The sequence below is a fragment of the Triticum aestivum genome, chromosome 1B (genome assembly GCF_018294505.1).
Source record: "Triticum aestivum cultivar Chinese Spring chromosome 1B, IWGSC CS RefSeq v2.1, whole genome shotgun sequence".
Taxonomy (NCBI): Eukaryota; Viridiplantae; Streptophyta; class Magnoliopsida; order Poales; family Poaceae; genus Triticum; species Triticum aestivum.
This window is the reverse complement of record NC_057795.1, coordinates 330,607,261-330,629,919: the sequence shown is the minus strand read 5'-3', so window position 1 is coordinate 330,629,919 and position 22,659 is coordinate 330,607,261. Positions and strand designations below refer to the sequence as shown.

General features: G+C 44.8%; 1 protein-coding gene across 3 annotated transcripts; it reads right to left on the bottom strand.

Moving 5' to 3' along the window:
• Positions 1-5,082: 5,082 nt before the first annotated feature.
• On the bottom strand, positions 5,083-21,300 carry LOC123122061 (pseudouridine kinase). 3 transcript variants are annotated; one of them, XM_044542204.1, is made up of 9 exons: positions 21,107-21,299; positions 20,882-20,998; positions 13,610-13,712; positions 13,439-13,486; positions 9,951-10,048; positions 9,733-9,847; positions 8,813-8,895; positions 7,662-8,223; positions 5,083-5,365 (listed from the first exon to the last, which is right to left on the bottom strand). In XM_044542204.1, the coding sequence occupies exons 1-9, from the start codon at positions 21,194-21,196 to the stop codon at positions 5,316-5,318; spliced, it is 1,266 nt and encodes a 421-aa protein (XP_044398139.1). In that variant the 5' UTR covers positions 21,197-21,299; the 3' UTR covers positions 5,083-5,315. The 3 variants fall into 3 exon arrangements, with proteins under 3 accessions (XP_044398139.1, XP_044398146.1, XP_044398131.1); XM_044542211.1 differs by having other exon boundaries at positions 8,813-8,892; positions 21,107-21,298; XM_044542196.1 differs by lacking the exon at positions 5,083-5,365 and having other exon boundaries at positions 7,159-8,223; positions 21,107-21,300.
• Between the last annotated feature and the right edge of the window lie 1,359 nt (positions 21,301-22,659).

Sequence of the window (22,659 nt, the reverse complement as noted above, 5' to 3'; positions counted from 1 at the left end):
TGTTAACGGATTATGTCTGCTGAGTCTCTAGAGCATGCATTTGTGAGCAATGCGCCATATAGTCCAGATCAAACTACCAACCACGATATAATTTGTCTGTTAACGGATTATGTCTGCTGAGTCTCTAGAGCATGCATTTGTGAGCAATGCGCCATATAGTCCAGATCAAACTACCAACCACGATATAATTTGTCTGTTAATGGATTATGTCTGCTGAGTCTCTAGAGCATGCATTTGTGAGCAATGCGCCACAGTGAGTGTAAATTTCTCTAATTATATAGATCAACATTAGGGATGTAATATAACTATATGATCTAGCTCTGTCTAATTATTAGTGCATCTGGGTCATCTTTCCAATATACAGTACATAGTATATTGTATCACATAGACAATCAGCTAACTTAGGCACATATACTTACGTTCCAGCAAGTACTAATTGCATGTTGAACATATAAAGTAATTCCATGTACAAACACATATTTAATTTCATAAATATTAATCATTCCAAATGGTTTGAATTTGCAGGACATATAATTCCAACACACTCGAGCCCAAATTTCATGGCTAGTGCTTGTGCTCATGAAGCATCAATGCACATACGGTTTTCAAGTTTCCACCCCCCCCCCACCCACCCCTATAAATGTGTCCTTGAAGTCTCTCTAACCCGAGCCCACCGAACCCCATAGAAAATCCTGATCAAACCATCATATTCCCTCCGCTCACAAATATAATATGTTCTAACTTTTTTAAAAATAGGATGCATGTGGACATGTTTAATGTCTTTGTTCGCTTACTTTCGTAGACTAGGAAGCTAGCCGAGCCTAGGAGGATTCGCTTAGGTAGCTGGAACATAGGGTCTCTGATAGGGAAGCTTCGGGAGCTAGTTGATGCAGCGGTGAGGAGAGGTGTTGATATCCTTTGCGTCCAAGAAACCAAATGGAGGGGACAGAAGGCGAAGGAGGTGGAGGGTACCGGCTTCAAGCTGTGGTACACGGGGACGGCTGCAAACAGAAATGCCGTAGGCATCTTGATCAACAAGAGCCTAAAGTATGGAGTGGTAGACGTCAAGAGACATGGGGACCAGATTATCCTGGTCAAGCTGGTAGTTAGGGACTTAGTTCTCAGTTTTATCAGCGCGTATGCCCCACAAGTAGGTCACAATGAGAACACCAATAGGAAGTTCTGGGAAGGCCTGGAAGACATGGTTAAGAGTGTATCGATTGGCGAGAAGCTCTTCATAGGAGGAGACCTCAATGGCCACGTGGGTACATCTAACATAGGTTTTGAAGGGGTGCATGGGAGCTTTGGCTATGGCATCAGGAATCAAAAAGGAGAAGTTGTCTTAAGCTTTGCTCTAGCCTATGACATGATTGTAGCTAACACACTCTTTAGAAAGAGAGAATCACACATATGGTGACTTTTAGTAGTGGACAACACTCTAGCTAGATTGATTTCATCCTCTTGAGAAGAGAAGATAGGCGTCTGTGCCTAGATTGTAAGGTGATACCTGGGGAGAGTGTTGTACCTCAGCATAAGCTGGTGGTTGCTGACTTCTGCTTTCAGATTCGTGTCCAGCAGGATAAGCGTGCCAAAGTCGCTAGAACGAAGTGGTGGAAGTTCAAGGGGGAGGTAGCTCAGGCGTTCAAGGAGAGGGTCATTGAGGAGGGCCCTTGGGAGGAAGGAGGGGATGCGGACAATGTGTGGATGAAGATGGCGACTTGCATTCGTAAGGTGGCCTCGGAGGAGTTTGGAGTGTCCAAGGGAAGGAGAAGCAAAGATAAGGATACCTAATGGTGGGATGATGATGTCCAGAAGGCGATGAAAGAGAAGAAAGATTGCTTTAGACGCCTATACCAGGATAGGAGTGCAGACAACATACATAAGTACAAGATAGCGAAGAAGGCCACAAAGCAAGTAGTCAGTGAAGCAAGGGGTCGGGCCTATGAGGACATCTACCAACGGTTAGGCACAAAGGAAGGCGAAAGGGACATCTATAAGATGGCAAAGATCTAAGAGAGGAAGATGATGGATATTGGCCAAGTCAAATGCATCAAGGACGGAGCAGACCAACTCCTAGTAAAGGATGAGGAGATTAAGCATAGATGATGGGAGTATTTCGACAAGCTGTTTAATGGGGAGAATGAGAGTTCTACCATTGACTGGACGACTCATTTGATGAGGCCAACATGTGTTTTGTGCAGCAAATCCAGGACTCTAGGGTGAAGGAGGCTTTAAAAAGGATGAAAGGAGGCAAGGCGATGGGCCCTGATTGTATCCCCATTGAGGTGTGGAAAGGCCTTGAGGACATAGCGATAGTATGGCTAACCAAGCTTTTCAACCTCATTTTTGGGCAAACAAGATGCCAGAAGAATGGAAACGGAGTATATTAGTACCAATCTTCAAGAACAAGGTGAATGTTCAGAGTTGTACTAATTACCATGGAATTAAGCTGATGAGCCATACAAAGAAGCTATGGGAGAGAGTCATTGAGCACTGCTTAAGAAGAATGACAAGCGTGACCAAAACTCAATTTGGTTTCATGCCTGGGAAGTCGACCATGGAAGTCATTTTCTTGGTACGACAACTTATGGAGAGATAAAGGGAGCAAAAAAGGACTTGCATATGGTGTCATTGACTTGGAGAAGGCCTATGATAAGATACCGCGGAATTTCATGTGATGGGCCTCGGAGAAACACAAAGTCCCAACAAAGTACATTACCCTCATCAAGGACATGTACGATAATGTTGTGACAAGTGTTCGAACAAGTGATGGTGACATTGATGACTTCCCAATTAAGATAGGACTGCATCAGGTGTCCGCTTTGAGCCCTTATCTTTTTGACTTGGTGATGGATGAGGTCACAAGAGATATACAAGGAGACATCCCATGGTGTATGCTCTTTGCGGCGATGTGGTGCTAGTTGACGATAGTCGGATGGGGGTAAATAGGAAGCTAGAGTTGTGGAGACAAACCTTGGAATCGAAAGGGTTTAGGCTTAGTAGAACTAAAACTGAGTACATGATGTGCGGTTTCAGTACTATTAGGTGTGGGGAGGAGGTTAGCCTTGATGGGCAGGTGGTGCCTCAAAAGGACACCTTTCGATATTTGGGGTCAATGTTGCAGGAGGATGAGGGTATTGATGAAGATGTGAACTATCGAATCAAAGCCAGATGGATGAAGTGACGTCAAGCTTTTGGCATTCTCTGTGACAAGAGAGTGCCACAAAAGCTAAAAGGCAAGTTCTACAGGATAACGGTTCGACCCGCAATGTTGTATGGCGTTGAGTGTTGGCCGACTAAAAGGCGACATGTTCAACAGTTAGGTGTGGCGGAGATGCGTATGTTGAGATGGATGTGTGGCCACACGAGGAAGGATCGAGTACGGAATGATGATATACGAGATAGAGTTAGGGTAGCACCAATTGAAGAGAAGCTTGTCCAACATCGTTTGAGATGGTTTGGGCATATTCAGCGCATGCCTCCAGAAGCTCCAGTGCATAGCGGACAGCTAAATCGTGCGGAGAATGTCAAGAGAGATCGGGGTAGACCGAATTTGACATGGAAGGAGTCCATTAAGAGAGACTTGAAAGATTGGAGTATCACCAAAGACCTAGCTATGGACAGGGGTACGTGTAAGCTTGCTATCCATGTGCGAGAGCCATGAGTTGGTTGCGAGATCTTATGGGTTTCACCTCTAGCCTACCCCAACTTGTTTCGAACTACAGGCTTTGTTGTCGTTGTCGTTGTCGTCGTCGTCGTCGTCGTCGTCGTCGTCGTCGTTGTTGTTGTTGTTGTTGTTGTTGTTGTTGTTCACTCACTTCCGTCCTATACAATCTATACCTGCTAATAAAGTACGGAATGCTTCTGCCCGTCCGACGTCCGTTACACGTTTTACCAAAAAGCCCATGTTGTTTTCTTTAAGCAGCCCGCGGTTCAACATTAAGTGCTCTTTATGTGTTGGGCTTCGGCCCAACTTCTGTATCCGCTATCTCGCGTGCATAGGCGCTGGTTACTATTCCGCGCTCAGCTACTATAGGCCCAGTTCGCTATGTTTTCAGCTCGTTTAGGCCCCTAGCTTTATTATTTACAGAGAATATATTAAACATGATCATGCTATAATTTTGCAACCATAACTCAGATTAAAATAATTTGTATATGTAATTTGATCGAAAAAGTGCATAGTTTCCAACCGTGCTATTGTTTGTTCCTGTTAACCACTTTAAAATTCTGTTTAGGACATAACCTTAATTAAACTAAGTAATGTTATGATGTATTTTAAAAAATGCTAACACATAATATAACCTTGATATATATGAAGTATTTCAGGAGGGCCTATATGCATGGGACGGAGTATGAATGATCGGTTTCAATGGGCATATAGGAGTAATAAACAAAGGAGAAAAATAAAATGTGTGATCAGTGGGGATAAAAAAAGGGGAGATTTAGAAAAAATATGAAGGAGAGAATAATGCAAAGGAATTAGTATTAATATCAAGGGCGTGGCATGCATGCAACGCAATAATGAAAAGGAATTAATACCGAGGGGCGTAGGAGGGAATTAATAATGGCATATACGCATTGTTTATATCAAAAAATATAAAACATGTTAGGCTGGTCATAATGGGAGTAACATAGGTAGTAACATAGATACCACATAAGCAAAAATGTTGATGTGGCAAGTAGTTAATGAGGAGAGGGGCAAATAGAGTAACCTAATATGTTACCATCACATAGCGCTTTCCAATGCAAAATGAGTCTACAAGACAATAAATGAACATGTGTATATTACTACACATATGACACTTCCCACTATAAAAGTAGTAACATAGAGTAGTAACATATGCATGTTACTGCTCTAAGTTACTCCCCACTATGACCAGCCTTATATTTGTGAACGGAGGTAGTAACATTTAGCTTAACGAGACGTGTGGCGGCCCCTTGACTAATCATAAAATACAGATTTCATTCCTAAACTCTAAAACCATACAAATTACTACCATAAAATACAGGTCTGTTTCTAAACTCTAAAACCATACAATTGCCAGGACCTCACAAGGATGAGGACAGCATGGCTCGCAGACGGAGGAAGAATTTTTGACTACTCCCTCCGGTTGGGTTTATAAGTTTCAGGAGCCTGACCGGCTCAGCAAATAATCATTAGTTACAACACATTTTTGGCAGGCACATTTATGGCGCTGCTATGCACTCGAAGGCACATTCAACCATTCACAACAAGAAAAATGAACTGTGACATGACACTCTCTAATATAGACTCGAATGAAAACAACACCAAAATGTTTGCGGTGGTCCTCTATTTATTGGCACCATATCTGTCTGGCTGATAGCAGCGTCCTTCTTGCCTCATCTGCATACAAGAAACAGTAATCAGCTTCGCTGCGATCGAAAATGGAGTGTTATGGTGCTGCTAGAAGGAGGGTGCGAGAGGGCCGGCCGGGGCCTTTTTGCCCACGGCCGGGCAAGAGGGAAGGGATTTCCTTCTTAATTCTTACTTGATTAGATTGATACATCTTCTCTCTTTATATAGAGAGGTTTACTTGACTCCCAAACAAGGCTTACTTGACACCTAAGCAAGCGACCCTTATCTCTAATTAACCCTAAGACTAACGGGCCCATTAGGCCCATTACGTAGTCTTAACACTACACCCCACCTGGACATGCAGCTTGTCCTCGAGCTGCAGCCTAACCAACTTATAACCATGACACGACGCAACACAAACCTAACACCTAAAAACATGCCTTTTACATCTCGGCATGTTTTATTATTCTCAACCTGAAATGAAGTAGGACGCTTTATTTTGGACCCCTTAACAAAAGGTGGACACCATCCGCACGTCAGACGTGCATGTGTACAGCCACCCGGATCCCATGGACACCACCTGGACAAAAGGAGTGCATGTGTATGACCACCTAGAAGTGGTCGCAAGAGTGACCACCAGAGGCGCCCTCGCGGCGGCCGGTGGCGGAATGCAGTGCTGCTACGCGGTGCGCTGCTGTCGGTGACACCACGCCTTCTCCCTACCAGACGGTTGTTGGTCTGCACCGCACAGGGAAAAGTGGATGGCTTGCGATGGAGAAGGACGAGGAGGGGTGCGCCCCCCCAACCGTCGATGTCGCAGACTTTGAGGTCGTTGCCCGCGGGGAAAACAGCATGCCCGCCGCCCGTGGGGGAAACCGCATGCCCAAGATCCCCGTCGCAACAGATGAGATCGAGGTCCTTTGTGCAGCGAAGGGCAACTTGGAGGAGCGGCAGCTGCAGACCACGCATCTCCCGCACACGCTGACGCGCTAGGAGGCCGCGCGCAGCAGCCTGTAGCCTCATCGCCGCCAACACGTGGCGGGTAGCGATCCAAGACGGAAGCGGTGACGGCGACGGCGGGGACTGGACTTGGTGGAGCGAGACTCCCGCCGGCGCGGTCGATGCGGGGCCGGAGCTGACTGGCGGTGGCTGCTGCAGCTGCAGCAGCTGCTGCGGAGCGCCAGGAGCGGCGGCTGCCACTGCAGCCAGGGCTGGGCGGTGGTGGCGATGGATGGCAGCTGCGACGGCTGCTGCAATGGCCCGACGAGCGCGGCGAAGGCCGCCTGGTGCGGCGGCTGCCATGGCAGCCACGGCGGCGCGGGGACGGCGATGGGCGCTGGAGGCGCGGCGGGAGCCGGCGCCGGCCACGGCGGCCACTGCGGGGCGGCGGCGGCAGCTGCAGCTGGGGCTGTAGTGCCCCAGTGAACGCCCCTGGATGCGGCGAGTACCACGGCAGGGCCGGCGGTCGGCAGCAGGGGTGGCGGCGGCCCGTAGGGGCTGGCCAGGTACAGCCGGATCCCCTGGACGGCTGTGACGAGGTCGTTGAGGACCCCGATGATCTCCTCCGAGGTGTAGGCGGCTGCCGGTGGTGCGGTGGAGGGCGCCGGCATCTGGGCGGTGGCGGCGCCGAAGGATGCGACCAGCGACGCGGACAGGGAGGGCAGCGGCGCAGTGGTGACGGTCGGCAGCGGAAGCGATGGGGTGGGCGGCGGCGAAGACATGATCGGAACTGAGCTACCTGATACAAAATTGTTATGGTGCTGCTAGAAGGAGGACGCGAAGGGCCGGCCGGGGGCCTTTTTGCCCACGGCCGGGCAAGAGGGAAGGGATTTCCTTCTTAATTCTTGCTTGATTAGATTGATACATCTCCTCTCTTTATATAAAGAGGTTTACTTGACTCCCAAGCAAGGCTTACTTGACCCCTAAGTAAGCGACCCTTATCTCTAATTAACCCTAAGACTAATGGGCCCATTAGGCCCATTACGTAGTCTTAACATGGAGAGAAGATAAAACAGAGAGCATAAAACATCCTCGAAGAAGGCTGTTGAATTTCAACCTCTAAATGGATGTTTACACTTTTGACATTACAGGTGGTTTGGGACACAAGAAATATCCTACTCCCTCCGTTTCTAAATATAAGCATTTTTAAATATTTCAATACGGACTACATACGGATGTATATAGACGTATTTTAGAGTGTAGATTCACTCATTTTGCTCCGTATGTAGTCTGTATTAGAATCTCTAAAAAGGCGGAGGGAGTAGTTACTTATGCAACGAAATATCAACAAATCAATAACCAATCCCACAAAACAGAGAAGCTGATAAAGATTCATGTGACAGACCTGCGATGCTTGCAGCAGAAAAATTGGCAGGTATGTTAGCTTCAGATTCAACGGACGCCTTTGCTACAGCAATCCCAACTGCAACACTTTGCATAATATCCAATCCCCCACATAGAGATGAAAGGAACCCACCAACCAAACAATCACCCGCGCCTGTGAGGCTGACCACAGAGGCAGATGTTGCAGGTAAATGGAAAACACAAGTTCTGGAAGAACCTTCTCTAGACAAATTAACAGGCATGCTGGATAGAGAACATCCCTCCAATTTTTCAAGTAGCTGAGTTGAGAAAGGCGTCACTTTACACCTTTTCTGATCCTTCATGAAGTTGACGTGCTCTCTGCAACATATGAAAACACCATTCGAGCCAAGTGTCACCAGGAGAAGCTTGATGCCCTTTTCGAGAAGAAAAATCATTGCTGGGCTGAGCATTTCGAACAAATAATCTACAGATTCTGCTTTGTTGTTGCACTGCTCAAGTTTGACAAAGTTGTATTTCCCTGGAGTAGACAGTGCGTTTGCCATGGCAATAAGCTCAATCTCATTCGGGGAAGTGCAAGTTATCTGAATCATCATAGAAAATCAATAAGTAAACTTTAAATATAATGGGAAGAGAAGTGCATTTACCACGTAACTCTTGCCCGGACTCCCTAAAACTACTTGAACTACAAACCCATCCAACTACCAAAATGCGAAACCAAAACTTTGGTTGGTTGGTTAAACATCGGTGACTGCCGCCGTGTTGGAAACACCATCACTGACTTTTTTCTGAGTAGACAGCCACATCACTGATTTTTTTCTGAGTAGACAGCAACATCACCGAATTTTGCCATCTAGATATCAAAACAACACGGTCCCAAATCACCTTCGTCCGCTTTCTACATGTGTCCTTACTAGTTCAAAACGATACTCTCTCTCTCTCTCTCTCTCTCTCTCTCTCTCCTCTCTAATGGTATTTGTGGTTTACCTCTAAGACTCATATATACACACATTTCTTACCCATGAAATTTGAACAGTCATGCCGATCTGCACTTGTTCTAATGGTTGGAGGGTGCAAAGTAAACAGTTTTGGAATCAATTTCTCGAATCAGCCAAGGGGATAATTCTTCCCATATACAAACTAAAAAATGCTTACTCAATCATTTGCACTCACATGTTCCGCAATTGGTGCGATTCTTGAACTTTTTACCACCGAGACAGGCTCAAATAACACAGGCACCCCTGATTCATATGCTACTGAAACAAATAACACAATATAGTGTTTATCACTAACTTTTGACCCTACTCCAAAAAATACGATAAGAAAAAAATAACACCGGTAATAATTGGGACATTCAAGTTAAACTTCTTGGGGGAAGCTCCTCAAAAAATATGTTAAGAAGGGAGATAGGAGTTCACAAGTATACTAAAAGGTAATGTAGTGCAACAACAATGCCTTTATATAAGAAAACAGTCACTCCATTTTAATACAGAGCGCATTTTGTTTGCACACAGATTAAGAAACATTTAAAGTAACTAGACCGGAGGATAAAAAGGACACTCTTCACATAAAAGTGCATGCAGGAATAGAGCTCGGGCATGTAGACACTTGAAGGCATGCAATGGAGAGAGATACTTAAGCTCATTGGAAGTTGGGTCACTTCATGGTACACCATGAGGGGGAAATGCATTAGAGGGCAGAATGAGTAACCAAAACATTCTGGTGGCTTACAAAAAATGCAGCTGGAAACTATGCGACCTGTAATTTGAAATGGAGAAAGTACTAAAGACCAAGATTTCAGTTGTCGACGACCCCATTTGACCCTAAATTTATCAAATTAGGTTTTGAATTTGAATTTTGAAAGAAAATATCAGTTAGCTTCAATACATCGAATAAGTGCAAATTTAGTTTGAAAAATCCCCACAAACTTCTGATAATCTTCGGTTACCACTGGTAACCATTATTCTTGGTCTCAAAACTGCCATTTGTTATGGTTAATAAAATTTACTCTATCCAGTATCCAACATACACATGCATACAAAAACTAAATAAGTTATCGCCTCCAGAAGATAATAAAAAGAGTAACAACTTACCTTTGCAAGCGGCTTGAAGTGACTCAGGAGATAAATTGGCATCAAGCATTAGTAGAGGTGCAGTGGAGATGCGGCGGTAGAACTGATATATCCAGCTAGGGGTAAGAAAAGTTTCCTGCCCCAAGAAAAAAGAGATAAATATAGTGGTAATTAGCAAACAGCCAAACACTAATGTTCAATGGAAGGAAACAGTACACATTTCGTTGAATAATTCTTACAACTGCTTGCACACTCGCGACACCAGCAAATAATTCTCCATTCCCATCAAATACATTTGATACTACTGGGGTTGTAATATCAGGAACCTGCAGTATTCCTACTTAAGTGCTGTGAGATAATGTTAGCTAATAGAAAATAACTAAAGATCATTTAAAGGGAAAAAAAGAAAATGAAAAAACCTTGACAATTCATGAACAGCATTCACAGTGAAATGATAAATTAAGATGTTTCTATAAAGTTATTTCAAAAAAAAGATGTTTCTATAAAGAAGATGTCATATTATCACAAGAACAATTGAGACCCTCAAGTTGCTGCAAGAGAATTGAAGGTCTTGTCCTAAAAACTGCAAGGAGATCTTCGAAAGACTTAGTATTAGCCAAGTAGTTAATTTATTATCGCTTGATTGAGGCAATTATTTAACAGAATGATTTCTTCATTCAATATTAGGGCCCATCCCGAGCTTTCTCAACAAAACATTATTTTACTCCCTGCGCTGTTTCAGAAAGGATGCTCCAGAACCCGTGTTGTGTCTTTTTACAATTTGACCATCGCTAGCTTACTATCTACATATTTATACCGGATATACAAAGGTCACAATACTAAATTTGTTGTGGACAGAAGTTTCACAACATTATAATTTTATTCAATTATACACATAAAATTCCCCTAAAAAAATACTCCCTCCGATCCATATTACTAAAGGAGCATAAATTAATATGGATTGGAGTAGTCAAAATAATATATTGGAGACCAAGAAAAGAGCCGCATAATTTTCAAAAGAGCCAAGGGAGCAATACATAATTATCACAAACAAAGTTAACAGCCTGGTCTAAAGATCATTTCACTTATCATTTAGGTGTAGTCCAAACACATAGTTTAGTCAGTTAAAACTTTTTATTTAGCTGATTATAACCAAGTGCAATTTTTTTAATTCTTTAAAGTTCACAGAAAACCCATAGAACTTTATTTTGCCTCAAAGGGGTTACATTCAGTTATCAACAAATAGGAAGGTAACTCACATGTTATGTACTCTTAATTTGCAGCATTTAACCAGTTTGTACCCTTTGATAGATTGCACAATATCTGACATATTGCTTACATGCTCAATACAGTATGTTGTAGTGAGATGGGTACATGTGAAAGTGCATTTAGTCCCCCTATTAACTTTTGGTTATTAATGACAAGACAATTAAGAGGACTATTGGTTTATCAAGTTCAGTTCAGGACTTGGTCCATTTTGATGTGAAAACATCAACAGTGACCCCTATTTTTTGCCCTGACAAGTGGTTGTTTCTTTACGCTCTTGGTTTGTAATTTCTAGTTTTTTTAGTGGATCCATGATTCAGATTGAGTTTAAGGACAATTGTACTATCAAGAGGAGTGCAAGCAAATAGCTAGGGATGAATCATATCTCAAGATCCACAACAAAATCCCCAAGTTTTCCACTCCAAACACTTCATTCCTCCAACTTTCCTACGTCCCGATACCTCCGAGTATTCCTACTTGGTACTACCAAGCCAGTGAGTTGTAAGTGATGCTGATGGGCAAACTCAGTTCTCTAAGTGTTTCCCAGGACAATCGAGATTTTTTCCGGGTACCACTGAGCTTTTGTCCTACCAAGTGTATCTCTGTTAGCTCTGGTATCTCCGAGCTTAACCTTGTCTAGCAATTACGAGCACCTCTCATTTGCTTAAGGCACAGCGTCTCGGTATAGGTCCGGTATTTCCAAGCCAAATCTTTCTGGCATTTCCAAGCTGAGACTTGGCCGTTTCTGCACCATTCCATTCCAGGGCTTCCTCTATTGACCCCGGCACTTCCGAGAATTATCATTTCCGTACCTCTGACCAAGTTGATCCTTCATGCAGAAATGAACTACTCCACTGTCCAGTACCTCTGTGTCTTTTGCATTCGGTACCCCCAGGTATTTGGATTTTCAAGAGGGTTAGTCGACAGCCAGTACTTCCGAGTGCCAGGCACCTCCAAGTAAAGTCATTTTTCGCACCTCGCCGTTCAAATTTTGAACGAGTCCAGTACTGCCAGGTTTTCTGTTTGGTGCTACTGAGCAAGTTGTACGCTATTGTGCAACGGTCGGATTTCTGCTTTTTTCTATACTCCCTCCGTTTTTGTATGCAAGGCCATTATCTCGTTTTTCAGATACCAAGAAAACAAAACCAACTAAGAAATAGCAGGATTAACTGTGTGGAAAACCTCTCGTGTTCTGGGCTAATTAAACATGTGCATGTGGTGCCTCTTTCTCTATGGCTGCATGCAACGTTTGCATTAGTAAGCACCATCATACAAGGCAAAAATCAAATCAATTCTTCTCGGGAAGAGATAGTGGTATTATATAGATGCAAATTGCATTTTGATAGTGGCCTTGTAGTTAAAACCAGAGGGAGTAATACAGACGCCCACACCACTGAGTGGGCAATCATTTTTTGAGCGAGTTTCAGAGGGTTTGAAGGCAGAACTCCACCACCTCTTGGACCCCTTAGTGCTCCATCTCTCTTTGCTCCATCATTTGATTCTTAGTGAGAGAGACCCTATGGATTCTTGAGAGAGTTGAAAGAAGATCTTTTGAGTTCATGCAAGTGACTGCCCTTTGCTTGTTACTCTTGGAGGGTGTGCGCCTCCTAGACGATTAGGAGTCACCTGATAGCCTTCAAGGTGTGAAGGAATCAAGAGTTTGTAGAAGGCCTAGTGATTGCCTTCTCCGTGAAGATCAACCCCGGGTTAGGCTTTGACCTTCGTAGTATCAAGCCATGGTGACATAGGTGGCAAGAGACTTCGTGGGACCTTAGTGGTCGACCTTGCCGAGGCCTTGGTGTGGCTTAGGAATTTGTGTTTGAACCTTTACCAACGAGGAGTAGGATTGCATCAACAATCTGAACCTCAAGAAACCATCGTTGTGTTTGATGTGTTTGCAATATCTTTTCCCTTACACCTAGTTACTTGCAATTTTCGGTTCCACACTCTTATCTTGTGGTAGACTTGTTGTGTAGGCTCCCCTAGGCAACCTTGGTAGAGAAGTTTTAACTTGATCGCTTAAATTGCGCGTAGATTTTATAAGGTCTATTCACCCCCTTCTAGACCATAAACTCGACCCTACAACACGACTAACACAGAATTTGGCATAGGGTGGTTGTGAGCTATTTGATCACCGCGGTGGGGCGGGCGTGGGGGTGCTTTTCTAGTCCCACTGTAGAGTTTTAATTTTGGTTTGTACCAAACTGTAGTTAGAGTTTTAATTTTGGTTTGTACCAAACTGTAGGCCTGTACCATTGCATCACAAATAAGCACAGAGCAAATTGCCAAACAGCATTAAGCCAGTGGAGAACCAGGAACTAATTGTAAAGGAAAATATTCAACATATTAGCAACATACAAAATAAACATTACAACTGGGTTTACCAACACCCTGAAAATGCATACAAATATATGATGTGATATCACGATCAGTACGGAAAGATAGATAACTTCACACTTACCATCTGTACATAGTCCAGCTAACTTCCAGTACTTCAATAGAAAATTCCCTTTAACAGAATTAATGAAAATTATTGGATCAAATTTTAACTCAAGGCAGGAAAAAGGAAGAGTATTCTGACATGAGTACATTTATTTATTAGAAAAACTAGGTCAACATAAGTACGTTATACCTGCCATATCATCTCCAATGGCACTAATCATGAGTGGTTGAGTCCCAAGCTTAGCCATGCACTCAGCAATATTTCTAGATACTCCCCCACCGATGTACTTAACCTATGAAGTTCAAATACATCATCAAATGGTATTGGCTCAAACTTTTCTTGTTATATGACCGAAATAATGCAAGCTCGCAAGCTATATGCCTCGACCTAAGGATGAATAACATGCATATAATATCAACCAAAATAGATAGGAGTTCAAAATAATTACACATAAACAATAACAAGGATGAAGCCTTTTACTAATAAAAGATCAAATATGACAGAACATGTAGTTTTTATGGACTAAGTGTTGGAATTTGCTAGTGGGCTTTTGGCCCAAAGCCCAACTAAAATTCTGAAATTCTCTTGGCCCATTCATGCACACATGTGAGTGGAGTGAGTGAGGCTAAAGTTTAGTCCCACCTCATAAGTTGAGAGAGAGTTGCACCTCTTTATAAGGTGAGCTCTTCTACCACTTGTATGAGCATGAGAAGAGGAGACCTACACGCGCGCCTCCTCCTCGCTCGCCTCGTCACGACGCGCCGCAGGTTGCGGGATTGAGCCGAGCCGAGGACAGAGCTATGCACGTTGTCTATATTTTTGCTGCTCGGGAAAAATTAATGAGTCATTAATTAATAGTTAACGGACGTGTTAATTACTGAACCGTTTCCGATTCTTTTGGATCGTGACGACTCGGACGTGGGGTTTACTCCCACGACCTACCCGGCCCGCACTATATAGTCAGGCAGACGTCTACCCTAGCCGCTGCCGCTTCATATGGTTTCTCACCACCGTTCCAGATCATTGTGCCGCCAAGCAAGTCTTATCCATCCCTCCTTTCGGCATGCACCGGGAGAAGAGACAGCAGGCCTCCGGAACCCCGCCTCTCGTGATCCTGTACGGGAGAGGGGCGATCAGGTTTTTGGGGAGGGCACTCGCGCGACTCCTGGCAGCGACGACTTCGCGAACGACGACTTCTTCCCCGACCTCGGCAACGTCATCCTCGACGACATGGGCGACAACGTCAACGCCGGCGGTGCTGCTCCCGCTGCACCGTATGTGATTCTATCTTTGTTGTTCGAGATCGTGGTAGAATTCATGTTTCTAGTATGTGCCCTAGATGTGATCTGTTCATCTGCTATGCTAGTTCGCATGATTAGTTCAATTCTGCTACTGTAGTCATGATTTATCTTCTGTTTATTCGGATTAAATCTCGTAGTAATTTGCTCATATTTCCAACAATCCAAAAACCTGATTATAGGCAATTTGCTCCGAGTGGTTTTGCTGCGCATCTGAAGCCGCCTGCCTTTAAGGGGGCGCAATATAAGAGGTGGCGCACGAGAGCAGTCTACTAGTTTCAGACCATGGGCTGCTATGACGCCACCAAGGGCAAGCCTAAGGGCGATCTTAATCCAGCACAGCTGGAAACTTTTGAGAAGATCGATACTCTCTTTAAAGGCGCTCTTCTGGGTGTTCTTGATGACTCCATTGTGGACTCGTATATGTCGTTTGACAACGGCAAGGACATGTGGGCTGCGCTCGAGGCCAAGTTTGGTGCCTCGGACGCCGGCAGCGAGTTGTACGTCATGGAGCAATTTTATGACTAGAAGATGACTGATGAGCGCTCTGTTGTACAGCAGGCTCATGAGATACAGTCGCTCGTAAAAGAACTTGAGTACTTCAAGTGTGTGTTGCTAGACAAATTTGTTGCCGGAGGCATCATTGCCAAGCTTCCACCTTCGTGGAACAATTTTGCTACTTCCCTGAAACACAAGAGACAAGAGTTTTCCGTTGCGGATCTCATTGGTACTCTTGATGTTGAAGAGAAGGCGAGAGCAAAGGACACACGTGCTCGAGTTGCTGAGGGAGCTTCTAGTGCCCACATGGTACAGAAGAACTTCCAGCCCAACAAGTTCAAAAACAACAAGAACAAAACTCAGGGCAAAGGCAAGTTCGATACAAAGAACAAGCCATCGCATTCTACCAACTTCAAAAAGAATTCTCACAAGAAGGGGAAGGGACTTTGCCATGTCTACGGTGATCCTAATCACTGGGCTCCGAAGTGTCCTAACCGCTTTGAGGAGCGCGAACATGAGAAGAGCGGCAAGTCCGCTAATGTTGTCATCGGTGATACTGATATGAAGGAATCTGGGTACGGTATTCTTCCTACCATCCTTTCAGTATTTCAATCTCCTGATTGGTTAATTGACACCGATGCCAATGTACACGTTTGTGCTGACGCCTCAATGTTTTCTTCTTACCAGGTCACAGGGACTTCTCCCGTGTTGATGGAGAACGGGTCACATGCCATCGTTCGAGGTGTCGGTACGGTCGATCTGATGTTCACTTCCGGCAAGACCGTGCGTCTGAAGAACGTTCATCATGTGTCTTCCATCAATAAAAATCTCGTTAGCGGTTCCCGTTTATGTCGAGATGGTTTTAAGTTGGTTTTTGAGTCCAATAAAGTTGTAATTTCCAAGTGTGGACAATTTGTTGGAAAAGGCTATGAGTGCGGAGGCTTGCTCCGCCTATCTTTGTCAGATATTTGCACTAAAGTAATTAATAATGTTTGCCACAATAATGAGTCGGATATTGGGCATTCACGACTTTGTCATATTAACTTTGGTTGCATGACGCGGCTAGCCAATATGAATTTAATTCCGAAAATCCCTACTGTCAAAGGCTCCAGGTGCCAAGTATGTGTGCAAGCTAAGCAACCTCGGAAGTCCCATAAGACTGCAGAGGCAAGAGACTTGGCACCACTAGAGCTTATACATTCTGATCTTTGTGAGATGAATGGCGTGTTGACGAAAGGTGGAAAGAGATATTTGATGACGTTGATTGACGACTCCACTAGATATTGTTATGTATATCTTCTGAAATCAAAAGATGAGGCTTTAACTTTCTTCAAAAACTATAAAGCTGAAGCGGAGAACCAACTTGACCGGAAAATTAAACGGCTAAGGTCCGATCGTGGTGGAGAGTATTTTTCCAACGAATTTGACTTGTTTTGTGCGGAACATGGTATAATCCATGAGAGGACGCCTCCCTACTCACCTCAGTCTAATGGGGTGGCCGAAAGAAAGAACCGAACTCTAACTGATTTGGTTAACGCCATGTTAGACACATCGGGTCTTTCCAAGGAATGGTGGGGGGAGGCGCTAATGACTGCATATCATGTCCTAAACCGAGTTCCCACAAAGCATAAGACCATGACTCCATTTGAGGAATGGGAAAGGAAAAGGTTAAAACTCTCTTACCTACGTTCTTGGGGTTGTTTGGCGAAAGTCAATATACCAATTCCCAAGAAGCGCAAGCTTGGACCAAAAACCATGGATTGTGTTCTTCTGGGCTATGCTTTTCATAGCATTGGCTATAGATTTTTGATAATAAAATCTGAGGTATCCGACATGCATGTTGGTACGATTATGGAGTCTAATGATGCAACTTTCTTTGAGGACATATTTCCTATGAAGGATATGTCGAGTTCATCAAATCAGGAGATACCTACTCCATCTAGTGAGGAACTCACTGTAATTCCTGAACCCACCATTGCGATGGAACACATTGAGAATCCTGTTGAGGGTGACAATGAAACTCCTGTAAGGAGTAAGAGACAGAGGACTGCAAAGTCCTTTGGTGATGATTTCATTGCGTATCTTGTGGATGACACACCCAAGACTATTTCAGAAGCCTATGCATCTCCTGATGCTGACTACTGGAAGGAAGCTGTTCATAGCAAGATGGATTCCATCTTAGCTAACGGAACCTGGGAGATCATTGACCGTCCTTATGGGTGCAAACCTGTAGGATGTAAGTGGGTGTTCAAGAAGAAGCTTAGACCTGATGGTACGACTGAAAAGTACAGGCACGGCTTGTGGCTAAGAGTTATACCCAGAAAGAAGGTGAAGACTTCTTTGATACTTACTCACCCGTGGCTAGACTAACCACAATTCGGGTGCTACTATCACTGGCTGCATCACATGGTCTTCTCGTTCATCAAATGGACGTTAAGACGGCTTTCCTCAATGGAGAGTTGAAGAAGGAAATTTACATGGATCAGCTAGATGGTTTTGTAGTACTTGGTCAGGAAGGAAAGGTGTGCAAGTTATTAAAGTCTTTATATGGCCTTAAACAAGCTCCTAAGGAGTGGCATGAGAAGTTCGAAAGAACATTAACTGCTGCCGGCTTTGTAGTAAACGATGGTGACAAGTGTGTGTACTATCGCCATGGTGGGGGCGAAGGAGTTATTCTTTGTCTGTATGTCGACGACATATTGATCTTTGGAACCAAACTTGATTTAATCAAGGAGGTTAAGGATTTCTTATCTCGCTGTTTTGAGATGAAGGATCTAGGAGTAGCTGATATTATCTTAAACATCAAGCTGTTGAGAGATGAGAATGGTGGGATCACACTGCTTCAGTCTCACTATGTGGAAAAGGTCTTGAGTCGTTTTGGGTATAGCGACTGCACGCCTTCTCCAACTCCATATGATGCTAGTGTGTTGCTTCGAAAGAATAGAAGGATTGCTAGAGATCAACTGAGGTATTCTCAGATTATTGGCTCGCTTATGTATTTGGCGAGTGCCACGAGGCCTGACATCTCGTTTGCTGTGAGCAAGCTGAGTCGGTTTGTGTCAAAACCGGGAGATGATCATTGGCGTGCGCTTGAGAGAGTTATGCGCTACTTGAAGAGCACTGCGAGCTATGGGATTCACTACACCGGGTATCCAAGGGTACTGGAGGGTTATAGTGACTCGAACTGGATATATGATGCTGATGAGATTAAGGCCACAAGTGGTTATGTTTTTACACTTGGTGGTGGCGCTGTTTCCTGGAAGTTTTGCAAGCAGACCATCTTAACGAGGTCAACTATGAAAGCAGAACTCACAGCATTAGACACTGCCACTGTTGAAGCAGAGTGGCTTCGTGAGCTATTGGTGGACTTACCTATGGTTGAAAAACCAATAGCCCCTATCCTGATGAACTGTGATAATCAAACTGTGATCGTCAAGATAAACAGTTCTAAGGACAATATGAAGTCCTCAAGGCATGTGAAGAGGAGACTAAAATCTGTCAGAAAATTGAGGAACCCCGGAGTTATTACGTTGGATTATATCCAAACAACGAAAAACTTGGCAGATCCCTTCACAAAGGGTTTATCACGTAATGTGATAGATAATGCATCAATGGGGATGGGCTTGAGACCCACTGCATGAGTTGTCCATAGTGGTAACCCACTCTATGTGATCGGAGATCCCGTGAAGTAGAAGTGGGAGACAAGCTGTTGGTCAGCTGAGAGGAAAGTATCCCTATTTTAATTATCCCACTCCGTGAAGATGCAATACTCTCCTGATCTACATGGCAGGTTGATATTTATCTTAATGTGTTCCAAGTGGCTTATTTGAGTAAGCAGAGATGTTGTCCTGCAGAGCATCTTCTAAGGAACACACCTATATGAATTTGACTGTTAATGTCGCAGTCTGTGAGAATTGGGTGTTCTCTAATAAATTCATGAAAGGCCCTGGAGTATGACGTATACGCTCCACCCGCGGGGAAGCCTTGCGGCAGCCCAGTATCGGTCAAGAATTTGTGTGAAACTAGTTTCGCGGAAAACTTGTAGTTCAAGGCATAGTCCACTATTCAAGTTGTGATCTAGTGTAGCATAAAACTCTAAGTGGAAGTTCAACTTCACAGTCTCCACTAAGCACCGGTATATAAACAATGTTTTGAAACCAAATGGTGAAATGTGCCAATGAGACTTTGTGGGGGATTGTTGGAATTTGCTAGTGAGCTTTTGGCCCAAAGCCCAACTAAATTTCTGAAATTCTCTTGGCCCATTCATGCACACATGTGAGTGGAGTGAGTGAGGCTAAAGTTTAGTCCCACCTCATAAGTTGAGAGAGAGTTGCGCCTCTTTATAAGGTGAGCTCTTCTACCACTTGTATGAGCATGAGAAGAGGAGACCTACACGCGCGCTCCTCCTCCTCGCTCGCCTCGCCACGCCACGCCTCGTCACGACGCGCCGCGGGTTGCGGGATTGAGCCGAGCCGAGGACAGAGCTATGCACGTTGTCTATACTTTTGCTGCTCGGGAAGAATTAATGAGTCATTAATCAATAACTAAAGGACGCGTTAATTACTGAACCGTTTCTGATTCTTTTGGATCGTGACGACTCGGACGTGGGGTTTACTCCCACGACCTACCCGGCCCGCACTATATAGTCAGGCAGACGTCTACCCTAGCCGCTGCCGCTTCGTATGGTTTCTCACCACCGTTCCAGATCATTGCGCCGCCAAGCAAGTCTTCTCCATCCCTCCTTTCGGCGTGCACCGGGAGAAGGGACAGCAGGCCTCCGGAACCCCGCCTCTCGTGATCCTGTACGGGAGAGGGGCGATCAGGTTTTTGGGGAGCGCACTCGCGCGACTGCCGGCAGCGACGACTTCGCGAACGACGACTTCTTCCCCGACCTCGGCAACCTCATCCTCGACGACATGGGCGACAACGTCAACGCCGGCGGTGCTGCTCCCGCTGCACCGTATGTGATTCTATCTTTGCTGTTCGAGATCGTGGTAGAATTCATGTTTCTAGTATGTGCCCTAGATGTGATCTGTTCATCTGCTATGCTAGTTCGCATGATTAGTTCAATCTCTGCTACTGTAGTCATGATTTATCTTCTATTTATTCGGATTAAATCTCGTAGTAATTTGCTCATATTTCCAACACTAAGTTGGGGTAAAATTATCTGCAGATGCTAATACCACTCATGGTCGGCAGAAGTTCGGCCAAAAATCACGAAATCAACCAGTTCGGTTGGTCACTAGAAAATGGTTAATTTTAGCTAATAAAATCACTCTAATTTGGAAATCTAGGGTTAAGAAATCAGTGGAAAAGTATTGTCTTCGGTCGGGGCAAAATATGTTTCGGAACCAAAAATCGTTTTGCCTGATCAGACGAGGAATCTTGAGGTTTACCAAGTTTACGTTTAGCACAACAACCAGACTAAAAGTGTGAAAGTAGAGACTTTTGCGATGGATCCTTGAAAACTCAAGCCCATAGTAAGAATATGTGAGGGGGTATATCCTAGCAAAGCCTACTTGAATTAGGCTACTGGTCATGGCTGATCCAAACGTCGCACCGCACGCTTACACCTCGCATCATTCAATCCAGCAAAATATCATGTGATCCAAGCTATCAATTGGTGAAAATGAGGAATATGTTTTAAAGCAAGATGGTGATTTACCATCCCAGGAACGGTGGTGCCAGGATGTGGCGGCACGGATGGCTTCGCGTGGATGTCCAGCACCATTCCGCCGATGATCACCGGGCTCTGTCCTGCCTCCGGGGCGCTTAGCTGATTCTGAGCACGAAATGGGACCGATTAAGCAAGACATGACACATGATACGAGTGAGTTAGGAGGGGACTTAGTGGGATGGCAGGCTGGGGCCTCTAAGAGATAGCTCGTACCAGGCTAAGGACGGGCGGCGGCCGAGGGAGGAGATGGCGGCGGACGGCCTCCATCCTCCGGCGGGAAGACGAGGCGGCGGCGTCGGTCATGGTGACGGCCGAAGGCGTCGAGATGAAATTTCGGGCCGTGGGGAGTGAACGGGGAATTGGGAATAACTGGACGATGAAATTGCAAAGGTACGTCTGTGGGGCGTTTGGCAGCCTCCATTCTCCTCAAGCAATGCGAGCTCGCGCGCGTTCCGTAAAAACAGTAGGAGGAATTGGGTCACCTCCCGTCGAATCGGTCATCCTATTTACCCCTTCGGCTCGTTGCCAGAACCGCCGCCACCATCTCCCTCCCCCTTTGAATTCTCTGTCCAATTCAGATTCTTCACCGACGAGAAGGTAAGCAGAGCATCTTCTCTGATCGGTTGTAGAAGGCGACGACGATTTGTCTTCCTGCTCTTCTCCGACACCTTCATGATTTTGTTGGAGACAAAGCACTACCAAGGCCACACTACCGTTAGCTCACATACCACTGGTTGAACTTGTTTAGCTTCTCTAACATGCCAAATACGACTAACAACATTGTGTTTCTTCGTTAGGTCCACCCCAAGGATGCTAAGTTCCTCATCACTTTCATCCAGAACTACTCGAAGATGCAGCAGATCTTCTCGGCTGGCTACCGGCAAGCATGATATGGGCTCCAGCGAGCATCTCAGTTCACCTATGCCTACACCTGAGTATCCAGATACCCACGAGTCTGAGACCAACATCCTTGAATGGTCATGAGAAGGTTGTTGACCATGTTCCTGTTCTTGAGAGGAAGAGGAAGAGCGGTGGCTTGATGGATGAGGAGTCGAGCGTCTTTAGCAGCATGACTGAGGCTGTCAAGGAAGTGTCAACTGCCATCAGGGAGAGCAAGACCGTCGACGCTCACCCTTCCCTCTACAGTTCCGTCATGGAGATGGGTAGCTTCGGTCAGGAGGCTCTGATGGCAGCTCTTAGCCACCGACTGAACATCATGGCGCGGGGGCTTAGGTTCGTTGGCATGTGTGTGTGTGGGGGGAGGGGGGGGGATCACAAGGTGCTCTATCTTAGGACATTGTTGGGCTAGCACTACTACTATTGTTGCTTATGGTGGTGGTGATAGGGTGCATGATGATGACAGATGACACCGACGATGATGATGTACATTTTATGGTATATAGGGTTTAAAAACGTTGTTGGCCTATATATTTTTATGAGGTGGTATATACTAACCCCTCGTACCCATGATGAACTAATAGGATTACACCATCTTTAAAATATGGTGGTAGGATGACATCATAGTAGTTAGGACGAACTTGTTCTGCCTTTTGGGGTATAAGATTATGCATGCCTGTGTTGTTTCTGTTTCATATGTTGTGTTCATTTGCTTGCTGCTTAATTGTTGCTTTTTTATCATGCTAGATGAAGTGGTATGTGGTGTACATAGGAAGAGTTCTAAGAGTTTACAGTTTATGGGTTATAGCACACATGTCATGAACAAGTGACCTATTACAAAGACAACTGCTTCGAAAGTTTTATGACCA

What these genes read in the sequence shown, in the direction of transcription:
- LOC123122061 (XM_044542196.1), bottom strand. Translation starts at nt 21,196, where the DNA reads ATGACCGACGCCGCCGCCTCGTCTTCCCGCCGGAGGATGGAGGCCGTC. An exon ending in TCGCGAGTGTGCAAGCAGTT is followed by an intron (nt 9,848 to 9,950) that starts GTAAGAATTATT and finishes TTCTTGGGGCAG; the next exon opens with GAAACTTTTCTTACCCCTAG. An exon ending in ACTTCAAGCCGCTTGCAAAG is followed by an intron (nt 8,896 to 9,732) that starts GTAAGTTGTTAC and finishes TATTTGTTTCAG; the next exon opens with TAGCATATGAATCAGGGGTG.